The following is a 27,418-nucleotide window of genomic DNA, read 5'->3' on the forward strand; positions in this document are numbered from 1 at the left end:
AGTAATTATTTTATTTTTTTTAGTATGGAACCAAACTGAATAATTTATTTACCTTGGTTTATTTTCTACATTTTTTAATCACTTTCAGCATCCTGTCTGTTATTACCATTTATCAATAAGTTTACAGGACACACAGAAAATCTGTTCTTTGGTAAGGAAGGGATTCATACTGAGTTTGAAACACAGAAAGGGGAGAGCTCTGCGTGTCAGATACTAGAGGATCCTACACTGTTTTGCACAGAGAAAGTTTCTTCACTAAAAATGAAGTACAAGTCTGAGCAAGATGTTGCCCTGCCCTCCAACACATTAATAAATGCAGGATTTTGCAAACCTGGCAATACCAAGAAGGTAACATGACTTGGTGGTATCAGTCCACCTCCTTCATTTAGCCAAGCTTTGCAGCTGTTTTAGGTACCTACATGCCTGCACTATACCCTGATGACAGCATGCAAAAAGACGGGGGTCTTACCACCTCATCTGTGCAAAACCAACAAGACATGATGGGCAGTAAGAGTGGGAAATGGGCTGAGGTGGGCTCCACAGCCTTCCTAAAATCAGTGCAAGTCAAGTACAACTGCCCACTATGAGCCTGAGATCAGCAAAACATCAAATCAGAAAAACTCATTTACTCAAACCAAAATATCAAGTTTAAAATTTTGAAAAAATTGGGAGAGAATTAGTTTTGTGCAGACAGCTGAAGTCAGAAGGAATGCTGAGCTACATACATTTCATGAATGGACGAAAACTGATCATATTTATCTCTTATCTGTTTGGTCAATATTCTGTTGCTTAGTTTTAGACACTTCATACTTGGTGCAGTATTTTGACAGCAGTAAATTAATCCACCTCCTACAGAACATGAGTCAGATTCAAATCACCAGTGTCAGAAGCAGGATGAAGCCAAATGAGCCAGCTATCTGTCTGTCCTACCAGATGTTACCATCATCCTTCCTGTTTCAGTGCTTTGAGAATTTTCCAACCATCTGAAATCCATATGCATGAATAGTTACACCAGTGCCTGACGTCACTGGATTAGCTATACTGGAAACCAAATCAAGCTGAGGAAACTTGTGTTGGCATGGATCCATTCCTGTCTGATGCCTCCTCTTCTGGACACACTATCAGAATTACCTGCTGGGTTTATATTTTTGACAGAAAACTCAGCTTTCCTAAATGACAGTAACCCAAGACGGGGCTCAGAAGGCAAGATGGGCAAGCTTCAATGAAAACTATCAGGAAGCCAAAGTTTTGTTACAATTTTTAGTGAACACAAAAGCACACTGTGAAGTCAGTTTTGGGAAGATTACTCCAATGCTTGCAAAAGTAAAGCTGTGCAGGTGATTTGACAATCAAACAAGCATGGTCCTGATACCCTTGAGCAAGCAAATGCTTCATTTCATTGCTGGGACATAAATACAAAGAACAAACTGTACCACATTTGATAAGAGGGAATGTAAGGAATTACAATCTCCAAAGATGTTCTTTGGGAACAAAGCAGCAGCCAGTCGCTTTGAGTAGGCTTCAAATACATAAAATTTAACAGTGGAAACTGCACAATGCATTGCTATGCTTTTGATTCCTCATCCACTCAGGTCACAGAATCTTCTGGTTGGAAAAGACCTTTAAGGTCCCAGCAGTCTAAAATTACCTGGTCAATCTGTCTTTGTGTTCAGAACAGACATATTGCAGAGTCATTCTCCACTGAAAGCCCCAGCTCCAGGGACTGACCTGACATGGCTACATCTTTTCACCACAAAAAATGACAATAATATTTGAGATAGGATGGTTAGATCCAACTTCTGCAGCAGGGAACACCACAGGTAAGTGTTTCACTCTTGGCACATTCTGCAGCAGATTGACTGCAGATAACAAGATTGGTAGATACGTGTCCAGAACAACAAAGGCAGAAATGTGGCCCTCTGACCCCAACAACACAGTCATAAAAAACGTCACAGCTTCCAGAAAAGCCATATGCAAGATAAAGCTCAAAGGGAGTAACAACATGGAGAAGAAGCACAATTTTAAAAAGATGCAGGTGTGTGTACCAGTGGTTGCAAAATGAGAAGCAGCTTGGAGACAAAGAAAGGGTGAAAAGATTGCAATCATGTACAGTGGTGAATAAACAAGATAACAGAGGTTGCAAAAGACTGATATGACGCCCAGCATGTCTTTGTCTTTAAACAATTCATACATTCAAAATGAGGACATCCACGAGCTAACAATGTGAATTATTCTATACCAGCATTAAATAAACCAAACCAAACACCTTAAGGTATAAACACTGACCTGTAACTCCAATGTACTTCATACAATACTAAAAATAAGCAGTTATTTCCTTTCTTTAGTTCACACTCTGCCAAGCATCTCAGGGTGCTTTATCACTATTACCTACACTGTAGATCTGTCAAGGCAAAGATACCTGTTCCTACATATGAAGGCAAGAAATTATACAGCACTACAGAATTCTTTATATTTAAAACGTGTAACGGAGCAGAATTGTTAATCAGACAAGTATTAATGCCCCTAAATTTACCTGGTTGGAATTTAAATGCAAAACATGAAAGGCAGAATCAATGTGACCCAATAATGTAATCTAATTACTACATTCAACTTGTAGCAATACATTATCCCACATTAGTGCAGATAATTGAAGCTGTACCAACCCAATTACTTATCTCCATCTTACAATTCCCATTGTAAAACCTTTGTAGTCAGATATTTACAACACTCCAAAGCCTTTAATTAGGGTGAGGCAAACTGAAGTCAAGCAAAAGGAGGTAGAAACCAAGGGAAAACTGAGATAAAGCAGCCACATAGGTGGCAGAGGGTCAGGATGACTTGTAACCAGAAGACCAAACCTGAAATTGTGATTGTCAGTTCAGAGTCTTCAATTAGACCATTTCTCACAGCCTTTTTCTCAAGCAGGGCTATTTTCTATAACATTTCAGGTTTGAGAGGTTGACTTAGCAAACTAAATAAGCCTCCAAAAATACTTGGGAGAAAGATTTAGGTGACATTTAGGTATTTGATTTTATATATCTTAAATGAAAAACAAGCAGTAGCACAGAAGCTGAATAACCCTCCATCCCCAGCAGGGTGGCAGGGACAGCAACCTTTTGAAGGATTGCATTAACTGCATTGTGTTGCTAACGGGACATCTGTTGTGCTAAAGGAGCAACGTGACAATAAGCCATGTATAACGTGCAGTGGCCAGCAGTCTGACTCATGCCTTTCTCCCCTGTTCAGGGAAGCCTTTCTTCTTGCTTCCAAGGAATGCTGAATGATGAGGACTTGCACTGTGATATACTAATATGAAGAGAACAGGGAGACTGAGGGTTACACACTGTGTGTGGCAAGAAATTCCCTTCACAGTTGATCTTCCAGCCAGGACTGTGCCCCAACAAGCCCTGTTAATCTGCCTTCTCTCTCAGCATCTGTCTCTGTGGTGGTTCTTTGTTGCTTTTCTGCCAGTTGCCTGAGGGAGGGACACCTCTCATCAATGCCTCCCACATTGATCCGAATCTCCTGTGGAAGAAAGCCCTCAGACAATGCTGCTTATGGCTTTGCCACCCAGCACCTGCTTTCAGAAAATGACTTCCAGCACCTGTAGCAACTCAGCTACTGTAACTTTCAAGAAAGATTGAAGCATGGTCAGCAGCTTTCAGCATTTGACAATTATGTATGGATCAAAGGGTAAGTTGGGTGGCAGCCATTGGTACTATAAAACAAATAAACATGCAAGAGATTAGCAGTTTATACTGGCAAATAAAATGCAGTCCTTCAGTCACAAGTTCTTCAATTGATTGTACAAGAAATAATTGCAAGGCATGGACACATCTCAAACTTAAGCAAGAAAAAAAAAAGACAAAAGATATCATTTTTATTTATTGTTCCAATTATGTCATTCTTGTGCATTACAGTACTGATATCCAGGGAGGTCCTTGTCCCCAGAAAATGATCCATGGGGGTTGAGTTAAAAGGGATGGAGGTCAAAACAGCTTGAGATCAAAACAGCTGCTCCTCCTATAATGCATTGATTGCATTAATACTGCTGAGAGAGGCCTCAGAGTCTCTCACATAAGCCAGGAAAGCCACCTTCTACCACAGGAAACAATACACATCATCCTAAACATCCATCACTTTCACATATCATCCCTGTCGGCTCCTCTACAGCCTCCAGTTTCATGCGACAGCTGGAGTGAGGATTTACGGCACAGAGTGGGGATGTCAAACATGCACGGGACAGCACAAGGTTGCAGTTCTGGCCCTGGGGACAGAGGAGAAAAGAGCTGCCCTCAGTGGCTAAAGAACTGTTGTACAGTTGGAAGAAAATAGGGAGCAGGGAAAGCAATTTCTTCCAGGCTTATTTGCTTTAGGAATTTATTTTTTTTTTCAGAAGATCTTATAAATCATTTCACAAACTGGAAAATCCACTCAGCTTGCAAAGAACCTCAGGATACATTCTTGAAAGATCAGCTACCTCTCCTCAAAATCTCTATGAAGCCTTCAGATGCATTTCTCAGATCTTGTCCTTCTGCCTCAGGTATTTGCCCTCACTTTCATTTTTCTTGCTTTTCACACCACTCCATCCTGCCAGCACAGCCAGACACACTCTGCTCTAGCAGACTGCTAATGTTTACACAGCAGTGCTGGAAACAACAGGGACCAGCACAGAGAAGGATAGTTGAGTATTTCTGGGCAGTTTCTACAGAAAAGCCATCTCACCCATTCCATTCACTGTGACTTTCCAGAAAAAAGGCAGAGCTCACATGGCAGCTTGTTTGGCATAGTTAGTAGCCAAGTGTCTCACCTCAGCTCGAATTTCAGTCAGTGGGACCTCTCCAAAGTGAAGATATGCCGCAGATTTACAACCTGTTTGAGCTGGATCAGCTCCCGGAAAAGACAAGTTAGAAAAAATTCCGTTAGTAAATAGAAAGAACAAGATCTCTTAACTGACCTATGAGCCTCACAGGCTTTGTTACTAAGCAATATGTCCTTCTCTCTCCTATTAAATACTTATTAAAACAGTAGAATAATTTCTTATGCTATTGCACCTGGTATTTTCCTGTCTGCCTTCACAAGATCACACTGACTACTTTGCTCTTTCAGAAACCAGGAGACGAAACAACAGGAGAGTTTGTATTTGCATATTTGCATATTATCACTCCGGAAACTGTACAATTAGACACAATGCAAGGTCAGTGGGTGCTGTTTGTTCACATTTCATAGCTTGTTTTCTCCATTTGTCTGCTTAAAAAAAAATATGCCAGCAGCAATGTGAAGGCCAGAGGTTTTGTCTGCTAGTTCTTCCTACAGAGATTTAACCCCTGTTAAGTATGTGCATCACACATACCCTTCTTTTACCACTCATCTTCTCCTCACCCATTTTAATAAAAGGTACCAGGCTGAAGAGAATGTCATTAATCCTGTTGCAAGCAAATTTATCCAGCATGGCAGATCTTACTCTTCAAATATACCCCATCTGATCTGTATTAAGGCAAAATATTCTAAGCAACGTGATCACAATTTGATGACACGTTTCTTAGTGCTTTTAATAAGTCAATATTTTGCCCCCAGAGATCCTTGTGGTGTTCAGTTTATGGATTTAAAGGAGAGAGCTGCATGACCAAATGAGAACTGGAATCACAAACAGATAGTGCCAAACACTGAAAACATTGCTTTCTGTTTAGGAAAACCTCATCTGTAATTTGAACCAATAATGAAAATGCTTTTATAAACAGAATTAACATCTAACTGTTCAAAACTGTTCAAAACAATGATTTAAAAAGTTTTCAAATAACTGAAAGCTTTTTATGCTCTTTTCAAAGCCAGGGTTTGTTCTTTGGTTTTTAGCTCAAGCCTTCAAGAACTCTGTACTTCAACCAATGGTTGAACAAAAGCACAGAAATGGTAGATCATGAGGCTAAAAGAACACAAAATAAATACTTGCCAGCTGAGCACCATAAGACAGTTTTAGATCCCAGTATATCTGTTTTAAAGCAAGCAACACGAGCTGCATATGTAGGGATGGAGCATCCCAGCATATTTTAATTTCAAGCTAACTGAATGATTCCACATGTCAGTTTGAATTTACTTTTCCAGTCCAGTGAAAGGTGGACAGCAATCTCCAAGAAAAAAATATTGGTTTTCCCATGGTAATGCTCAGCTCAGACCTTAGTGTGGCTGCAATCTTTAATTATGTGACACGTCACGCACAGCACAGTGGTGTGAACAGATCGGGATTACTGAAAGCTCTGTCTGTTGTCTCAGGCTTCATCTCTCTGATGGTGAGTTCTGATGCTGTCTTGAAAAGACAGAATAGCAAGAAAACCCAACAGAAAACCATTTTTGAGAGCTGACTGCTCACTGCATACCTGTGTACTGCTGGGCAAGTCCCAGTTCCTACCCTTTAGATGCGGGGATTGCCAATTATCCATTCACTTAACTGATGCGTGTCTTCAGCCTTCAAAGCTCAGGTCTGGAGGAGCTTGTTGTACTCAAAACACACAGCTACTGCAGTTGTGCTTTGAATACAAATATTTTATTTTATCTATTTTATTTATTTTGCTACACAAATGTTAATACATGCTAAAGCTGCTGAAAGATTCGGGCATTAAGCTTAGGCGATGCAGTACACAAGGCTGATGGTCAGTGTTGCCATTGGAGCTACAAGGACTATTTCATCATTAGTAAAATCAGGGTGATGGTACCTAGAGCTGGGAAGATTTAGTTGCTCTCTTTTGTGTGATATTCAAACAATACAATGAGGATGCCACGAGAAATGCTATGGATACATCAGTCAGGCAGTATTTGATTCTGTGCATGTTTTGATGATGCAATCATTCTGAACACACCCACAGGGCGACAAGGGTGCAGAGGAATTGAGGTCAAGCTTTGCCATTAGCAACATCCATCCTGCCCGTGGGGATCTCGCACATGTCATCAAGCAGCAGTGAACTTTCAGCAGGTCTCATCATGCAAGTCTAGAAAGAGATTAATGCAAGACCATGGACAGCCTTAAATCCAGACTATTCTAAAGCCTGGAGATGTCACTATGCACAGATAACAAAGCAGGTGTTCATGACACAATGCGCAAACACATGTCCATGGGGAGTGACACAGGTTGCTGCAGACAGACAGCCATAAGAAAATTCTTAACAATAACAACAGATCACACTTCTTGTGACCAGTCCTTAGCATGGAATCTTCTTTCACAGAATCACAGAATGACCTTGGTTGGAAAAGATCCTTGAGATCATTGAGTCCATCCGTTAACCCAACACTGACAAGTCCTTAACTAAACCATATCCCTAAGTACTATGTCAATATGACTCTTAAATACCTCTAGAGATGACAACTCCACCACAGCTCTGGGCAGCCTGTTCCAATGCCTGATAACCCTTTTGGTGACAAAGTTCTTCCTAACATCCAGTCCTCTTGTTTGTTTCCCATGCCGTGTACATCGGTATAGATGCACTTGAGCTGGGCTACCCATTCCACCCCTGACCTTGGCATGTCACCTCCAGGCCTGGTTTATCCCCTTCCACATTCAAACCTAGTTTAAAGCCCTCTCAATAAGCTCCACCAACTCCTGGCCAAGAAACCTTTTCCCCCTTTGTGATAGTTCTGCTCCATCTTTGGCCAGCAGGCCAATTGCCATGTAAACATTCCCATTGTCACAGAACCCAAAACTCCACTGATAGCACCAGCCTCTGAGCCGTGTGTTGATCAGTTTGCTTTCCTGTTCATTTCAGTGTTACCACCACTGAAGGAATTGAAGAAACCATCACCTGTTTCCAACATCCTTCCAACACCTTTCCAACATCTGTGCTTAAAGTGTAAACCACCAGAGAAGTCAGTGCTCAACACATCCTTCAGACAGAGAAGGATGGAAATACAAGTCTTCTCTGTTCATTAAGTGCATCAGGTTCATCTCTTGAGACATTTTCTACAGTTCAGATTCACGGAGTATAGGAGTACAGGGCTTTCTTCAATCAAACAACTGTGGTGTTCAAGGAGAATAATCTTGGTCAGCTCTGTGTTAAGTATCCTGTCAAACACACCACAAAGAGGAGAGGCAAGTAATTTTCAGTCCTAACTGACTCCCCTTCTGCAGAAGGTCTTCTGCAAAGCTGGATAAAAATTATCCATAAGCTAAAACTCACAAACAAAAGCCAGAATTATTCTATTAGGTATCTTCTGTTTTGTTGTGGTTTTGATGGGTCTTTGGTGGTTCTTTTTTTAATTATAGCAGAGTTTTCTATTTCTCTTGGCAGTACTTAACAGCAAGGAAAGGAGAGAGACAGGGTAAATGGAACAAACATTTTGCTTCTAAGCTTTGTGGATTTAACTCCCACATTTCAAGCTGTATCATTACTTTGCTTTTCCAACATCTGGGCCTGGTCTAATGCCACCATCTTACCTAGAGAAAATGAGCATTAATGCAAGACACCCAGTGGAAGCTTCCCCAGTAAATTTCATCCCCTCATGTGGGAGAGATACTAAGTACAGAGAATGCTACCTTGATCACAGGGCAGAAGAGCATGTTCCTGGTGAGTAACACCCATGTATGTAGCAACCAAGAAACCCTGCCCATACTGTTTTCTACCAAAACACCCAGTAAGTCTATTAAGGCCAGTGTACCGTAGCATTTGAATCTCATCCTCAACCAGTCTCCTGCTGATGGCAAACGAACAAGTTAATGAACTCCAGCGTGCCCTGGTGGAACTGGTTCCTTCACAGCTCGCTCTCGCTAAGCTACTAACAGCGACGCAGCCACAGCCCGTTCGGAGAGAGCTTTGCTGCCCTCTGCCTGGCTCCTCGGAGGATGCACTTCTGAAATACTAAAATTGGGTCACCTCCTGCAGAATTCACACTCTGTCTATGCTGAATTAACCAGCACTCTCTCTAGCAACTGTTGATGTGCTTCTTGAGCAGGCTGAATGTTATCCAGGGACAATTTCCCTTACCTGCAGACCACATGCATGCATTAGGGCTAGACATCTTAAGAGGGAACTGCTGCAAAGATGTGTCCTTTCTCTGCCCTGACTCAGGCCAGTGCCACAACAGTGTCAGGGAGCAGCTCTGCCTGCAGCTCCCGTAATTCAGCAGTCTTAAAGCTTGAAACATCAGTTAAACTGCAGAAATGATCTGCCTTTCTCTGTGATACTGATTATTGTCCGAGAGTGCTGAAGCTACTGAAGCCCTCAGTATTAGTGGAGGGTGGTAGCTGTGATATTCATCCCTGCCTAACACTGCCCAAAGTGGGCTAGAAGCTGCTGGCCTTACCTGACCAACTAGAGTCATCTATAGCTTACAGATGTCAAGCCAAGATGAACATACAAGGCCTATGCTCACATGACTGCATCATTGGAATAAACATGTTTATAGCATTCAAAAAAGTTATTTCAAAAATAATATAATACAAACCAGTCCAAAATGTTTCATTTTCTCTGTAATGGTCCTTAAAATGCATTCCTTGTAGAATATCATCATATCACCAGCTGACCCCAGAATATACTTATATTATCATCTCATTCCATGTCTCATCTGCTGCATCTCATAAGCTATTCAGAGGAAGTGCTGCAACATTATTATTGTTATTCCTTTAATATTAGAATGTCACACTGCAGGACAGCAAATAAATAGTTCTTGGAGTGTTGGCTAAAAATACCACACACTGAGATTTCTTCACAGATATTAGGACAAGTTCATAAAGTTTTCACTAAGAAAAAAGATGCACCAAATCCTGAAATATTATTTCAAATCAATCCAGCTCACTGGGATTTTTTTAGGCTGATGACCTAAATGGATAAACACAGTTTCAAATAAACCCTCTCAGAAATTTCTTAATGAAAATTTTCTCTTTTTCCTATTAAATCTTTTATTCAATAAAATCTAAAGAAAATGTTTTAGCTCAGGACATCAAACTTGAATTTCGACACTCTGGCTTTCTGTTTTCCTCCCAGTGCTTACAATTGGATTATTTTTCCCAGATATTCTGAGAAGTGCAATCAGGCTGGCTGATTTAGAGCACTGCAACATCTCTTACCCTCTGAAGACAAGCAGATATTTGACCTTTTCCCATCCTCCAGAGTCTCTCATAGATAATTGTTAATAGCTCTGAGATGGATACTGTGCCCTAGGATGAATCAGCAGAGCCAGTTTGAAAACATCACAATTATTTAGTTATTTTCTAACCTCTTATTCCTAGACAGAAATCTTTCATGAACATCAGGGGTGTTGAATGTATTGGCCTATGGATCGCTATTGCCATTTTCATTGACAACCAAAGCCAAAAGAGGCATTAAATTGTCCATCTGCTGGAGAAATTTCGTGATGTACTGCAGGTTTTAAAAAATCAGCACATTCATTGGTCCTCATTATGCTACTGAAAAACAGAATTTTTATTCTTTATGACTCATATTTGCTTTGTGTATAAACTGTAAAAATACACAGAGCAAATCTGCCAGGTAACACATCTAGAAGTTCTAGACATTGAAATTTTCATCTTCATCTCAACAGACATTGGCAGACCCCTCAAAGAATGAGACAAGGCAGAAGCATTTGCTTTAAGTTGTGCATCTGACACCATGACAACACTGGGATATGTCTGTCAAGGCTCAAAGAAACAAGGGATAATTGTGTCCTTACTAATGTGGGAGTTTCTATTCAGTAACTCCACCTTACTCTACTCCTTGCCCTTCTCCTTTTATAGGAGCCACGTTTCTCTCCCTGTTATCAGAGAATGCTTCTCACAGGTGGGGAAGTTATTTTTTTCCTGCAGATGCAGCACAGTGCAGAGTAGAAACATCTGTGCTGGCTTTGCAAGAGTTAACTTCGTTGTCAGGAAGAAGCTCCCCTGCAGGAGGGCAAAACCCTACCTGGGATAGCTGCTCCACCAGGGCAGGCTCCTGAAGGGCTGAGTTGGCTTCTGCTCCCTGAGCAAGGGCATTTACTGCCAGTTCAAAAGTCTTGGTGCTGAATCACTGTTCAATATTTGATCTACAAGGATTTTAATTTTTAAGTGTGCTCTAAAAGGTGCAAGCTAGAGGCTGAGCTGTACTGATGTGACAATCCAGGAGAACAGCGGACCTCTACATGGGGCCCCATGCCAAGAAATCAGGCACCAAAGTACAATCAGCTTTACAGGCTAAAAGCAGCTAACCTCAGCCAGTACAGAGGGAGCAGAAAAGGTGATGATGTGGGAGCAACAAACTGAGCTGTGGACAGACACTGGCAGGCTCATTACCATCCATGATACAGAGGACAAAGAGGGCACCAATCCTTCTCATCTGTCCCAAAAATGGAGCCCAAGCAAGCCATAAGAAATAATGTAGACGCAATAAACAAGAGAAGAGAGAGGACTGAAGGACATGGTGGAGAGCTCCAAGACACCCCTTAAGGCCAACAGCCCTGGAGCGACATGGCTCAGCAGCTGACGGAGGAGACATCAGGCAGTGAAGGCTGAAAAAGTCCACATGGAACATGGGAGTGGCCGCTGGGCTCCTCCCAAAGCTGCTCTCAGCTTTCTTGTCCTTCTGTGGCAACAGTAGCCAGGCTTTAAAAGGTAAAAAAGACCAGGCTTTATTAGAACATGAGCTAAAGTGAATCTCTTTTAAATAGGGCAGGCAAGAACAGAAATGCAAAAGGCTCAGAAATGCAACTCTCCTGTCTCCTGGCAGTGAGCCTCCTGCTGATGTCCTGCTGCCACACCTCGTGTGCAGGGCTCTCATGGCCCAGACATCTGTGCACAGTGGATTAAAAATCACCAACGAGCAGCTCCTGTCACAGACAGACCACACACGCACAAATAACCTGCCCACGTATGACATGTAGTTTTCTCCTGAAGCGCCCCACGTGTCTCCTCTTGAGCATCCAGACAAGTGGTGGTTATGGCCACTGTTTTGGGTTCAGGGAACTCATCTTGCCCCAGCTACATAAAAGTCTTCCTGGGCAAGCTTCCATCTCAGAGCAATTTATGAGCTTCCCTTTAGGAAGGATATCTGGGTAAGCATGTGGTCATCAGGAGTGACAGCATCACACTGCAATTATGTTAATGCTTGTAATGCCACTGGTGCTTGCAGCTTTATTTTTAGCAAGCAGTGACAGCTCCAACGTCCCCAGATCACAGTGTTTTCTGCCTTATCTGTCTGTGCACACATGAAAATCCACAGAGGCTTCGACATCAGGTTTTAAGAGGGCACACAGTTTTCTGTCAAATAAAATGTCAGGACATGATCTACCATATTTCACAAGTCTCATTCTGCCATTTAATTTAATAACAGCTAAATATCAAGTGGTTACTATTTTGATGCTGTGTTCCATCAGCTATTGAATTAGAAATAATGAGGCAGGTCTAAATTTGTGATTCATGGCCCAAACTAATCTCAATCACACAGCAGCCGCCATCTAGTGGCAGCTGATCTAATAGATAACCGGCTGTTTAGCTGTCCTATCCTCTCCCACAGAAACAGGAGTACTAATGAAGGACAAGTTCACTCACATTTCACAAGTCTTTTCCAGACAATATAAATAAATTTATAGTCATCACCACAGGAACAATTTTATTTTTTCCCTTTTCTGCTATTACAGGCTCTCTCACTGAATTTCACCATTATTTTGTGTATATGACAAGCCTTTCTAGCTTCAGGTATACAGCTGAACTTCTGAGGTGTTTAAAATGTATCTGTGGTCTTTTCCGTGTATATTTTTCAATTTGCTATCAGCTTTAATTCCAGCAGGCTCCTCAACCCAAAATTTTCCTTGGAGGAGCTCCTTGCAACCACCCAGTGCCAATCCCAACAGGAGCTAACTCACAGGAGTAAACAGTTGCTCTGTTAGAAAGGACTTTCCAAAAATAAACTTGGCAGAATTTTAAAATATTACAAGCATCTGCCCTAAAAATAATAATAATTAAAAAACCCCTATCTTTCTGTATCTTCACTCTGTAACCAACTTTCAGCCTGTACCTTTTCTCGGCTGGACTCACACCAATTATCCTCTGCAGTTTTAAAGATGCCATGTACTTGTTCTGCTGGGTCATACCTAGAAATTGTCATCCATAAATAAAACTAGTTGCTTATTTTTCCTTCACATCTTTTACTAGTGACCATTGACAAAAAGTTGACTGAAATGTTATGAGTGATAACAGCAATATAAAGAGGCAAAATTTTCCAGGTATGTTTTTTCCAATCTCCGTTACTTTTGAAAACAGGATAGCTCAGAGATAATGAATTAATTTTCTACGTCTGCCAGTCAATTTTGTCATTTGCTCAAGTACCAGATTTAAATCTGCCAGGCCAGACAACAACTGTGTGATGGCAGTATGGCTGAGGATGATGGTGTGCTCCAGATCAAAAGAACTTTTACCCAAAGAAGAAAAAATAACCTTCAAAAGCTAACAGGGTCTGAGCAAATTTACCTGCTGCGGACACAAGGTGGCTTTTGGAGCAGAAATTCATATCATAGAGAGAAAGACATTATAAAGTCTCAAGACATACATTCACGCAGGTAAGTAAGACTGCTGATGGTCTGTGACATACTGCACATGTCCACCCTAGCGTGGAATGGCACAGAGCCTGTAGGGGTGGGGCTGCAGCGTGCCCCCCAGAATGGGCTCCGTGCTGATCTCTGTCACCCCCTCTGGCAGCCGGAAGGTGAAGGCCCGCAGCAGGTTGGCAAAGAAAATGAAGAGCTCGGTCCTTGCTAGATGCTCCCCCAAACACACACGGTGCCCTGCAGAAGGAGCCAGGGAAGGACAGTGAGTGAAATACCCTGACCTCAAAAGCAATCTTATCCATCCTCACACAAAGTCAAGGCATTTCTGTTGAATCTGGAATTTCTTTAGGACTTAATGAAGTCAGTGACACAAAACTTAATGTAATTATTCCTTTAAAGAATCGTATTTGCAGCTATAGGTAACTGTTCAGTTTCACTTCAGTCACCTCAAAAACCTCTTCTTCATTAGGCTGACAACTTTAAAGGAATTTATTCAATCGTGTAAATGAAGGCAAAGGAATTACTCTTTCAGGGAGATGTGCTCCAGTTTTGTATGCATAAAGCATCGGCACAGCTGCTTGCAAGTACTTTCCAAATGTATGTCTGGTGTTGAAATGTATGCCCCAAATCAATAAACATAATCACTACAAGAGAATATCCTTCCAAAAATAGGGTTAGATGTATACTTTAGTCAGAAGATCTCTCAATTTTCCATGTTACTATTTGTTCAGTAGAACAGATGTTTATAGTTGGATTGGGAAATGTTACTGAAAATAATCTTGTTGATTCTGTAACTGTTTTACACAGAGAGGTTTAAAATAAATGACCAACAGGTTTTTAATAGACATCTTAATTGTACAGTCCCCATTCAGAGCACCAATGTTTGTGCTGCCAGTCTGTTTACCTATTGAGAATGGTAAAAAGGCTTCTCGGCTCACAAAGTTTCCATCTTCATCCAGAAAGTGACCAGGGTTGAACTTCCGAGGTGTTTCCCACTGCTCTGGGTCATACAATGTTGAAGCAATATTTGGAAAAACTACAGTGCCCTGAAAGGAGAACACTAAGTTAACTGTCAGTCCTGCCCCAGCAGTCAGAACCTTCTAAGTGATATCTGTCTTAGCTCACTTTCAGAGTTCAGCCTTGTGTGCTGGTAGGTTCATGTTCCCAGTAGGAACTGTGAGGAACATGAGTCTTTTCATTTCAGAATGTCAGCTCAAGCTTGACAGTGGAAGTGGCTGTGTCAGTACAGACCAAAAACTTTATTTGTACCAAACCCATTTTCACTTCTAACACTAGAAGTTTCTGTGATTTAGTCTATGATGAAAGCTAGCTGCAAACCTTCATGCTTTTCTCTGGATCTTTTAAAGGCTTTCTGCAGGCAAAAATACAGTCAGACATCCTTCCAATGCCATATCAGCACAAATCAACATGTAAGTATCAATCTCTAAGGTTCTGTTTTCACTGGTTTGTAGAAACACTTGTTAAATCCCCTCTTCCATCCTGTGGCATCTTTCACTCCTGATAATGCTCTCCGAAGAGCTATGTCACTCAGCTCAGCCTGGCAGATGGGCTTCTTGCCCTTGTTCCCATTCAGCCTGTGACCATGGGGTATCCAGCCACACTGATATTGAGAAGACCCTGGCACAAACAGATTTTAATCTGCAGCTTGCTCTACTTATGCAGGAAAGGTCTGTAGCAACTGAGGAACTGTGTCTGTACCTTTCTGAGGGGAAAGCCAAGCAAGGTGGTGTTCCTCACACACCTTCGGGGCATGCCAACCGAGACAATGTTGCTGAAGCGCTGGATCTCGTGGATCACAGCGTTCGTGTAGGGCAGCTCCCTCCGATCCTCATAGCAGATTAACTGGGAAGGACCCAGAACAGCATCCAACTCCTTCTGCACTTTCTCTGTGGAGAAAGATTCACCATTGCAGGTGGAAAAATACATCAAGTGTTTTCAGTAATTCCATTTTCAAAGAATTTCCCATTTAAAACTATGAGGACAGCAACAAAAGCAATTTTTAAAACATATGTATCTTTTATAAAGAAAATTAAAAGTAGCAGGATTTTCCAACAGCTTAAACATATGTGAGCTCTGCTTCTGGGTCTGAACTTATTTGACTGTAGATTACAAAAAGACATTTGTTGCTCAAAGATTCAAAACTTTTAAAGAGTTGCCTTACTAACACATAAATACAAGAGATAAATGATTTATCTTTCTGCTTTTCTTTTGGCTGGGTGCCTGAGAACCACTAAGCTCACAGCTCTCTGGAATTTAAGCAAGGTGAATCTGGGCCTTAAAAGCCTGATTCCTATTTAAAATCATGGTCCTGAAGCAACACCAACTAGAACAATGTCCAAATACCTTTAAAAAACTGGATCTGTTTCTTGGTGCTTGCCTTTTGATCAAGAATAGCAAGATTTAAATGACTTATCGCACGGAAGTGCTGAGAGCATTAACAAAAGTATAAAATTTGATTTGTAAACTTCAAGAGGGGCAGTGCACACATAATAACAATACCTTAAACAAATGATCCTGTCTTTTTCCAGGCTCTTCAAAGCAACACTAAGACGCAAGGAAGCCCATTCTGCATTGATCAGTTTGTGCTCATGCATATCAAGCCTGCCCAGTAGCTGCCAGCAGTCCTTCACAAAACTGTGTTAGGTACACCCTGACAACAAATATTCAAGCACCTTACAGAATTCAAAATGTATATCAAGAAAGATTTTTAAGTAAATTTCCTTCTATGAAGAGCTCGCTTGCAAAAATCAAGCAAGACTCCTTCAGGATCCAGTAGTTTGAAGTGACTGATCACTGCATAAACATCCCTCTCTCTCTGTTCCAGTAGTTTAGAGAATATAAACAACCCAATTCAGTGACTGGGCAAAAAGCCAAATTTTTCCATATGGGAATTAAATGAGAAAAGATATACTGGGGTCAGTTCACTATGAAAGCCTGGATGCAACGTGTGATTCAAGAAGCCCAGAAGGATGATTCTGCACACACTCTGCTTTTCCAAGTATGTGCAAGGTATTATGTTTAGATAATTATAATTATTTAGGTGTCTCAGCACTTTCATAACCTTAATTACATTTGGTGATAATAAACATGCAGCGATATGAGATGAAGCAGAGCTTCTTGTTTGACAGCTATAAATTGAGCAATTTTTTCTTCATCTCTTTCCTCCATCTCTTTCTCCTGTTCTCTGGGTATTTGCACATATTCTGCTATCTAACAATGAGATTTCTGTTATCCAGCATAAAAGATCAATATTTCTCTGGTTTTCATTTAGTGCTCTAGGAAAGTGATTGATGGTTATTTAAAAGCTGGACTTAAAAATAAACTTCTTAAATATACATAGACATAACAGACGAGCCATCAAATTCCCCTCCCAACTGGAATAATTTCTATTGCAAGAAACTCAAATATGTCACAGAGTTAATCACAGATTAAACAGACACCCTGATACCTTGGGATCGTAAATGGACTGATGGACAAAAATAAAGTCTAAGTGGCCTGTAGACCTTTACGTGATTATCTTTACTACTTCTGTGACCTACAGAGCATAAAAGAAGGGCAGGACTCCCTGGAGCCCCCACCACTGATACTAGCAAATACAAAGCAGAATTGATCCAAGTTTGGAAGAGCGACATCCCTACTATCATATACCATTTCTGGTTCATTATTTTCAGCCATCACTAAGACAAAACCCAACTCAGTTTCTTGAAGTACCATTAGCACCGCATCAACAGCTGCAACAGTTACCACTATTCCTTCAAGGATTATGTGTGCTAACCCTCTGGCTTCCCAAACAGCAGCTCTAATCCTCTTACTCCATTGACTGCCCCACCACAAGCCTCCATTCCCCAAAGACCTCAAGTTCCATCTCAATCAGCACCTCCTACACATATGCATACTTCCCAGACTGTTAACTCTTTCTGGGAACTGTCTTATGCCTCTGACTGCTGTAAGAGCCTGGATACAGGAGCTCTGGATCTACCAACACTGCTCAGTGCAGATCTACCAGTACAAAAGGTCCATGTGCCACTAGCCATATACCAGTATCTAGGAATAGTCTCTGATCCATGAAGACATTAAGCCTTGGCTGTTCTACTTCATCACAGGTATTTGTGATGTGCTTATCTGCTTACCTTGGATGTCTGGATTGGCCACCATGTAGAGCAGGCCCCAGTTCAAAGTAGTGCTTGTTGTCTCTGACCCACCCAAGAAAAGGTCATTTATAGAATAAACCATGTTGTCTTCATTGAAAGTCGACATGGGTTCGTTTTTGGACTGAAAATTTTAAGAAGACATAGAAGTTTATACATGAAAGTTAGGAAAACCAGAAAAGGGTTCAACATGATTTTATCACTGGTTCCAAGCTACAGTGTGTCCAGCCTATAGTACAATGCAGAGAGACTGATAAACACTATTAGACACCAAAGATGATCAATATGAAAAGCTTATGTTTCACAAATAGACAAGCCATGCTTACTCCACACTTAATCATTAAGCTAAAGGGCACATTCTCCACAGAAAGGGATTGCTGGCTTAATTGTGCAAATAGTGGTACATTTAGAGTGTTTCGTAAGTAAAAGTTCTCCTGAAGATGTGTACCAGCATGTCATTCTTCATGCCTCAAGTCATATTCTATCACATATTCTACCAAGCAATACAGTGACGAGGTAACGAACACTGGGCTGTCAAAAGTTCTCAACCTGTGATGTTCAGACTTCTTCTCCACTACAAGGCCACAATCACACATGCACAGCTGCTCTGGAGTTTTACAAAGTGGGAGGACATGTATGTATATGCTGAAACTGTGAAAGAATATTGTTATGTTTTGGGGAATTCATTGTCTACATTAGGGAGCTTATGCTCCCATGTCTTGAACCTTTCTTTTGCCAGTGGAGCAACTGGAAATTGGGAAGGATGTTTTTCCCTGTTGTATTTTTATATTGCCTCTGCATAACTACTGCAGACAGTTCAATTTTTAAAAAAGATATATGGATCTCTTGTTCGGTTCTCTGAGCCACTCTTGCCTTGTCATCCCCCAGGAACACCAGTCTCATCTTGTCAATTTCTCCTCTTTCTCCTTTTTCTTCCTATCACCAAGCAGAACAGGAGCAGGATTATGACCTGCTGCAGTGGAGAAGAGAAGGGAGAAAGGAAGAGTGTTTAAGTGGAAGCAAAAGGAGTTACAGAGGGGAAGAACAGCTCCTAATTCAGGGGCTAGGGAGGGGATCTAATTCTCAAGAGATTCAGACAAAGTGATACTGGTAAGGTCTAGAAAAAGGAGACATATGTCCCAACTCACAGCTTACGCAGCTCTTTCCTTGAGGCCTTAAATCACTCTGTAGCTTGTGCCAATGAGAAAAAATGCAGTATATTAACCTGCCATTTAACAAAAGGATTGCAAGGTGCTGTGGCCTACCAAGAATAAGAAAGGATTTAGCAAGTCCCTGGTTCCTGGATTTTCACATTAGGTTATCTATGAAAAGTAAAAAGATTGTGATAGAAGAGTTTAAGACTGGATGATTTAGTGGTCCATTTCACCTTGCTCCCCATGAATGTATGATCACACAGAACAATACTTACTTTTTCAATGTGATCCAGGTAAAAGTCAATGAAATCCTCCTGCTCATCTGGTATCCCACGCTCTATGTGCATTCTGATCTCTCTCCTTGTAAAAGAGCTCAGGACATTATAGCAAGCCAATGCAGTCTTGTGAGGGCCAGGGAGATGGCACATCAGCCAGGGGAAGATTTCATACAGCTGCAGGAGTGACACACAAGAGGTACCACAAAATCTCTATCACTAGAAAATGCATTTTAGGCCTACTAAAGAGAGAAGGCAATATTCATGTTAGCATGTGGGTTTGGCATCGTTAGTAAAATACTCTTGAGAAAGGCTATGCTTCTGTTTTCAAGTTGTGAAACAGGACACCATATAATTTCTAGCTGTGTTGATGGTAAGATGCAGGGTTCCACAGGCTTTCAGCTCAACCAAAAGCCAAATGAGAGTGATAATCATTACAATGAACTGTATTCATTTATTCAATTCATATATTCAATTACAATGAACTGTATTCAGGTATTTGAAAAGTATGATCCTGCCCTCCAGTGGAAAATACAGGAAAGGAAGAAACAAAGCTGTTACAAACTGTCCTTGCCAGGATGTGCAAAAGCAGTTGATTAAACCCAAGGCAAGGGAAAGCTACCAGGGGCTGGTACACAGACTGAGTAACCACCGAAGCACTCTCTACTGATCCACCTCTCAACAGTCCTCAACAACACCTGAAACATCTGAAACCCATAAAAGCTGAGAAACAGCTACCTGACATTTCTGAGTGATGTCCTCTAGAAAAGAAGAAGGGATTAGCTGTCACAACCAGATTAATTTTATCCTCTCTTACTGTTTGGGAAAATCTTGCCTAAGAATGACTGCTTCCTGATAGCTAAAAAGTTAATTCTGATTTTCAGCCTGTATTTATGCCTGTGTAACTTGTATACATTGTTCTTGTATCTGCAATCTATTTTCTCTTAATAGATATTTTTCTGCTGGAATAGTAACTCCATGATTTATTTATTGGAAGAAGTTTTATCATTTCTCAATCTTCATTTTGCTGAGCTCTTCTTGAACTCTCTTAATTATCCTGCAGAAAGCATGTTAGTAGTTGTTCACTAGAGTTTGGCTGAATGAGATAGAATGTCTTTTTGGAAAATCAGTTCTTATTGTCAGATATCCAATTATCAATTAATCATTGACTTATCATAGTCCAGCCCTTGGTAAATTCATATAGAACTTCGTCTTTTTTGTTTAGTTCCATCTCTGGAACTATTTTCTTCTTTCAAAATGTGTTCAGAAGCCCTACATACAGCTGTGGTCTGACAAGTCATATATGGTTAGATTACATGTGTTCCTACTCTCAAATGCACTTTCCAGCTACCATGACACCTGAACTGTAAGTGGAATTTAGCTGTTAATGTTCAAGACAGGAACTGAGTCCATTCACATTCCTGGCAGCTGCTTCTGCCAAAAATCCTCCTCCATTTCTGGAGGGGCCCTCTCCACAACGTTCTCCCAATTCAGTGCCTGGCAGCATGGAACCCAGTTAAGAAATGGGGATGTGGACCCAGCGATGTCCACTTTTTACATAATACTGAGCATCCTTTCCATCCAGGAAGTGGGAAGATTGCAGCCCACCCCAGAATGGTCTGAATCCCTATCCTTGTTTCCCAGAACAGTGTCTTATTCACTGGACTAAAACAAAGCTAGAATAGGAAGGAGTTATATTCTCTATCCCAAAAGCAGGTCTTGCCTTCCACCACTACACACAACTCGAGAGGACAAAAGCCAGGCTAAGGAAAAGGGAATCTGATCAGAACTCAGTGAGAAGAATGCTCCATGGGATGTGGGATAAAACTCTGCACTACAGGGATTACTTGTGTGTTTTATATTGGCAGCCTACTGCATAGGATGTATGGGACAACTTTAGAAGAAGAATTGTAACCAGAACTCCTGGGTAACTTTGAATACATTTCTGTGCAAGGGCTCATTGATTGCTAAGCTTACAGGTATATTTGCTGGTTTAGCACTTCCTGTCTTCTGCTGCCTGTGTCTGGAGCTGCTCAGGGTGAAGGTGTGGAGTTTATCTAGTAAGTCCTCAAGTCTCCACTTCTTATAGAGGAACTGGAGATACGTAGCCACAGGCAAAACACTTAGGTATTTGAATCATTCTTCTCTCTGTTGACTGTGTATAAAACAGTGTCTAAACTTAGCATGTGAATCACACTTTCGGACCTGACGTGTATTAACAAACAATCATGATACCCCAAGGCAGGAATTTCTGCCTAACACCTGTCTCTTGACTCTGCATTTCTCACTTTCTGTCTTACTCAGAAAAAGACTACACATTGTTCACTTACATGATGAACAAGGCTGCCTCCAAATTTGAATAGACGCTCTGTGGCTCTAATCAGTTCATGGAAGGTTTCATCCTCTCTAGAGAAGCGATGTCCAAAAACAACAGCACAAATTACATTTGAGACGGAATGAATGAGAGGAAAAGAAGGATCCAGGGGTTTGCCTGCAACCATAATAATAAATGTAACTGTTAATGTCTTGTCTTCTCCTTCAGTGAAATTAAGAGTATAGGTTCCCCAAAGAACTTTCAACACAGCACTGAATTTCACAGAGAAGCAGTAATCATTAGTATCAAACCAATTATTTCCAACTATGGTGCAATCCCATAATTCCAGGAATATGTGGCATCCTAAAGAGATGCCAAAGGTGCAAAATATTTTGTAATATGATAGAGCAAATTTAGAGGTAAGAAAAAAAAAATATTTTTATATATATATATATATCCAAGTTTGCTGTCTGGCAAATTAAAAATAGGTCTCAAGCATGGTAATTACTGAAAACACTGTGGTCAAAGGAAATCTAATGAGAGAACTGTCCTTGTGGCCCTTTGCTCAACTTGTTCCAGTGTGTTGATGTCTCTCTCGGACTAGGGAGCCCAGAACTGGGCCCAGTGCTCCAGATGAATCTCACCAGTGCTGATCAGAGGGGAAGGATCAGCTGTCTTGATCTGCTGGCAGTGCCTTTCCTAGTGCAGCCAAGAATGATATTGGCCTTCTTTGCCTCAAATTGCTGGTTCACATATGGTGCTGGCTAATAAAGATATAGGGACATCATCAATGCTGATTAATTAAGTCTTTTAACAGCATTTGTATGCACTCTGTAAAGCAGCAACTAGAATCTTGTCTTCATTACAATATTTTACCCTGATCAGTTCAGTCAGGAGCATGTGAACTGGATTTCCCAATACTGATCATTATGCAAAGGCACAGTAAGTCAGGACAGGCTGTGGCTAGCATCAGATCTATTAAAAGTAACGAAATCCAGCCCAATCTCATGGTTGAAGAAGTAGGAGAAACTGAGATGTGATCATGTGTGTAGGAAAGAAAAGCCTAGAATATTAAGTTGTTACACAAGGACAATTAAGGGATCTGAACATCTGATGCAAGAGAGGCTGGGAGATTTGGGACTTTTTAGTCTGGAGAAGGGAGGTATCTTAAACGCGTAAAAATCCTGATGGAGTAGAATAAAGAACACAGAGCTAGACTTTCTCAGTGGTATCTAGTGAGGCAATGGGCAAAAACTGAAATATGGTAAATTCTGCCTAAATACAAGAAACTTTCTCACTGTAGGGTTGATTGAACAGGTTACTGGAACAGGTTACCCAGTGAGATGGTAAGGTTTCCATTCTTGCCAATATTTAAAATCCAACTGGACTCAGCCATAGCAAACCTGCTCTGACTGACCCTTCTTTGAGAAGGGATTGGACTAGACCATCTTCAGAGATCACTCGTCACTTTAAGCATTCTGTGGTATAAACAATAAAAAAGCTTCAGTCTTCCTTCCCAATTTTAGTAGTTTTGTAAAGAACTCTGAACAAGAATAGTCTCCCACTGGGTTTGAAAACACAGGACTGAGGTCTTTACATTTTCACTCCATTCCACATAGACACTAAGACCCTGCAAACTCTCTTGTGGCAAAAAAACCTACCCTTGATTTCAGAGCAGGACAGAAAAGTTTATAAAGACATCAGACTAATGACAAAAGTCAATCAGTCTTTACTGCAGAGATACCTTTCATACTTGCAAAGAAGTCTACCAGGTAGCGGGCCTCTTCTTGAACTCGATGCTCCAGACCTCTTTTCCCCAGACCAAGGGTGCGCAGAGTCCTCAGTGCAAACCTCCTCTGCTGCTTCCAGGTGTGACCAGTTGCCAACATAATCCCTGCATGTATCCAAGGAAGAGCTCTTTATCATGCTAATATCTGTTATAGACAGAGACTACATTAAAAGATTTACTAAGCCATGGAATTAAACTATTGCATTGCCTATGAACACAAAGCTGTACAGGAACAGATGTGGCATGTAGGCCTGTGAGCAGGGCTACAATGAACAAACTCAACCAGGCAGTAAGACTACTTGAAGGATTAAGCTTGATCCAAGACAACCAGTTATTTCAGAAAGTTTGACAGCTGCTGCTCTGGTTACTTCTCAAGTGCTTGCCTCCTGCTCTCTTCAAAGCTTGGAGTTCATCTGACCAGGGTAATGATTCTCATGAAGAGAAAACAAGGAAAAAGTTCTGACTGTCCCTAATCAGGTAGAAAAGTTCCTGTCCTTGGGGCAGAAAAATTCAGTACTTGGTCTTTGTGACAAATATCGTCACATGAAATAAACAACATATACTAAGCAGGTGACTCACCTGCATCCTCACAGACAAGCCTTACTGTTGTGGTACCTTTGGAAGTGCTTACAAGCTACAAAAGATCTGCAATTTGTCAAGAAAATGTTTCTGTGCAATATTTGTGGCTAGAAACCCTTACCTTTTCCTTTGGCCATAGCTCTGAAGAAAGGAGATACTAGTCTACCAGAAACATCTTCAGGGTGCGTGGTCATACCATCCTTAACTGCTTGAAATCCATTCAGTATGACCACTGGGGTCCATCCAAACCATAAGGTGTATATGTTGCCATGATATTTTGCCATCTGCAGGAGGGAGAGAAGCCAGGAACGCACAGCTGAAATGCCACATACCGCAAACAGAGGATGAACCCGTTTTTACACTGATTTCAGGACCAGCTCTAAGGCGGAACGATGTTTTCCATCCTTCTCACAAGATCACACTTACCTGTGAGAAAGCATGAATGTCTTTCCCAGTATTCACTGGAAACAACTGAGAATTGCAGCTTTTGAGAGTCACAGATCTATGCTGAGAAATATCAGGTAGTTTTTATTACTTTTTATATAAACCAAGGCTCAGTTCACAATGATTAATGTGATAAAGAGTATTTTCTATGCATGATTTTATTTCAAGAAGGTTGCTGTAATTTGTGAGGGCAGAATGGCAAAAAGGGAACACAGAAATGTCAGGAGTAACTAGCTTGTAGAGACTGGACCAATTACTTTCATCTTTCCCCCCAAACATTTGCATATTTAGGTACAGGAACTTGAGTAAAACCATGTGTCTCACAGTGTCCCTACTTCTTGTCTGAACCTGTCCTTCGGTCACAAAAAAGGGCATGCCTTGTCCAAAAAAGTGACAGAAGCCGCTGGAGTTGCCAGCTGAGGATCCTAAAAGCACTGCAAGAACCAAGAGAATAAAACACAGGTGGCTCTGTGCACAGAAGTACTCCTCAAAAAACAACTAACAAAAGGTTCATGGGTTTTTTTAATCCTGAAACAGAAAAGGCATATACACACATAGTGCATCTTAAGTATCTATCTACTGCTCAAGCTAGAGAGTGCCAGAGCTCAGAAAGATAAAAATCCATGCTGTGAAAGTAATTTTTTAAAATAGCTTTTCGTTTCCCTAACTGCAAATCTGCTATATTATCTGAAATATATTTAATTCTAAAGGAAATAAATTTTCATATTGATTTGTCAAATGTAATTTTAAGGGGTGATAGAAGGATATCAAGTTTCACAAGAATTTCTCAAATTCAGTGTTAAAAGGTGATGGGTTTAAGCATCACAATGGTTTTCACACACTGAGAACTTCCAACACAAGTTTTCTTAGCTCAGCAAACTACTTTAGGCTGCAGTAAGTTTTTCCTACTTTGCCAACCAAACCAGCAGCTCCAAACCAAATCAAGTGGCCAGTTAACAATTCCAGTACATTACCAACATAGTTTTGGGAGAGGATGTTTTAACATAGCAAACAACACGAGAAAAGGGGAAATGACAGAGACTTTTAAACAATCAGGAGTATATGAGAATAAATACCTTCATGAGGACATCACGATTAAACTGAAAGTTCAGCTGTATCAAGGTCCCCAAAACTGGAAGAGGGATGGGTCCAGGAGGAAGATGTCTCCGTACTCGTTGCAACTTTAAAAACCGCACAATCAGAAAAAATACAGCCAAGGCTGTAAGAACTTGACCTACTATCAACATTTTAAAGGCTGCTTTTACCAGCTTGTCTTTATTGAAAATAGTGTGTTGAAGCCATGAAGACTGGTTGCTCAACCAGTTTTTCCATAAGAGCTTATATTTCATGTAATTAACTATTCCCCACCCCTAACTCTCCCTCTTCATTAACAACCACTCCCTTTTCATCCCAATCATTACAATCTCCTGCTCAAGCACAGTTAATAGATGCATACTCCTCTCCCTCTTCTCATTCAGATTATATTTATCAAATATGGATCACAGGATTTGTAGGAACAGTGTCTCAAAAGATTATGGCCAAGATCTTCCAGGCGATGTAGATAAACATCTCTATACATACACTCTCCATCTCATCTTCTGAAACAACTGTGGATGGTACGTGCTCCTACAAATACGTCATGAATGCTTTTAGAAAAGCTATAGCCATACATACAAATTAAGCATGCAAATGTAAGTGGATATTAAATCTTGGAGTCTTTAAAATGTTCTGTATATATTCCACGTACACATATAGTCAGTGATGGCAAGGCTGGTAAAAGCTAAAAGCCCACATGAGTATCTAAAGCTTAACACAAAAAGTAAAATTTGTTAGGCTTTCAAATTTAACTGGAAACATAACTGGTTTAATATTTAATCTCACTTTGTTTAATCACAGAATCTTAGGGCTTGGAAGGGACCTCAAAAGATTATCCAGTCCAACCACCCTGCCAGAGCAGGATCACCTAGAGCACATCACACAGGAACTTGTCCAGGCAGGTTTTGAATGTCTCCAGTGAAGGAGACTCCACAGCCTCTCTGGGCAGCCTGTTCCAGTGCTCTGTCACTCTCACAGGAAAGAAGGTTTTTCTGATGTTTACATGGAACCTCCTACGCTCCTGTTTGCACCCACTACCCCTTGTCCTATCACTGGACATCACTGAGAAGAGCGTGGCTCTGTCCTCCAGACACTTGCCCTTAAAGTATTTGTAAACACTGATGAGGTCGCCCCTCAGTCTCCTCTTCTCCAAGCTAAAGAGACCCAGCTCCCTCAGCCTTTCCTCATCAGGGAGATGTTCCACTCCCTTCATCATCTCCGTGGCTCTGCGCTAGACTTTTTCAAACAGTTCCCTGTCCTTCTTGAACTGAGGGACCCAGAACCGGACACAATATTCCAGATGTGGCCTCACCAAGGCAGAATACAGGGAGAGGAGAACCTCCCTTGACTTACTAACCACACCCTTCCTAATGCACCCCAGGATGCCATTGGTCTTCTTGGCTACAAGGGCACACTGCTGGCTCAGGGTCATCCTCCTGTCCACCAGGACCCCCAGGTCCCTTTCTCCTACACTGCTCTCCAGCAGGTCAGCCCCCAACCTGTACTGGTACATGGGGTTGTTCTTCCCCACATGCAAGACTCTACACTTGCCCTTGTTGAATTTCATCAAGTTTCTCCCCACCCAACTCTCCAGCCTGTCTAGGTCTCCCTGTAATGGCAGCACAGCCTCCTGGTGTGTCAGCCACACCTCCCAGTTTAGTGTCATCAGCAGACTTGCTGAGGGCACACTCTGTTCCCTCATCCAGGTCGTTGATGAAAATACTGAACAGCACTGGTCCCAGTGCCGACCCCTGAGGGACTCCACTAGTCACAGACCTCCAACTAGATTCTGTCCCATTGACCACAACTCTCTGACTTCTTCCTTTCAACCAGTTCATGATCCACCTCACTACCTGACCATCAAGAGCACACTTCCTCAGTTTATTTAGGAAGATGCTGTGGGAGACAGTGTCAAATACTCTACTGAAATCAAGATAAACCACATTACTGCCCTACCATCATCACCCAGTTACTTCCTCATAGAAGACTGTAAGGTTGGTAAAAAATTACTTCCCCTTGGCAAAACCATGTTGACTGCTTTTAATGACCCCCTCATCCTTGATATGCCTTGAGATAGTGCCAAGAATAAGCTGTTCCAT

At 41.3% G+C, this 27,418-nt stretch overlaps 1 protein-coding gene across 2 annotated transcripts; it reads right to left on the reverse strand.

Moving 5' to 3' along the window:
• Nucleotides 1-3,765: 3,765 nt before the first annotated feature.
• LOC127387578 (cytochrome P450 2J4-like) lies at nt 3,766-26,674 on the reverse strand. Of its 2 annotated transcripts, XR_007890162.1 has the most exons (11): nt 25,301-26,674; nt 23,902-24,064; nt 23,157-23,306; nt 21,429-21,589; nt 19,099-19,275; nt 17,652-17,793; nt 15,220-15,407; nt 14,405-14,546; nt 13,424-13,737; nt 4,811-4,890; nt 3,766-4,267 (listed from the first exon to the last, which is right to left on the reverse strand). XR_007890162.1 is itself a non-coding variant. In XM_051626065.1 (9 exons), the coding sequence occupies exons 1-9, from the start codon at nt 25,571-25,573 to the stop codon at nt 13,559-13,561; spliced, it is 1,575 nt and encodes a 524-aa protein (XP_051482025.1). In that variant the 5' UTR covers nt 25,574-26,674; the 3' UTR covers nt 12,550-13,558. The 2 variants fall into 2 exon arrangements, 1 of the variants encoding a protein (XP_051482025.1); XM_051626065.1 differs by lacking the exons at nt 3,766-4,267; nt 4,811-4,890 and having other exon boundaries at nt 12,550-13,737.
• Nucleotides 26,675-27,418: the final 744 nt, after the last annotated feature.

This window comes from Apus apus, chromosome 8, assembly GCF_020740795.1.
Source record: "Apus apus isolate bApuApu2 chromosome 8, bApuApu2.pri.cur, whole genome shotgun sequence".
In the NCBI taxonomy this organism is placed as follows: Eukaryota; Metazoa; Chordata; class Aves; order Apodiformes; family Apodidae; genus Apus; species Apus apus.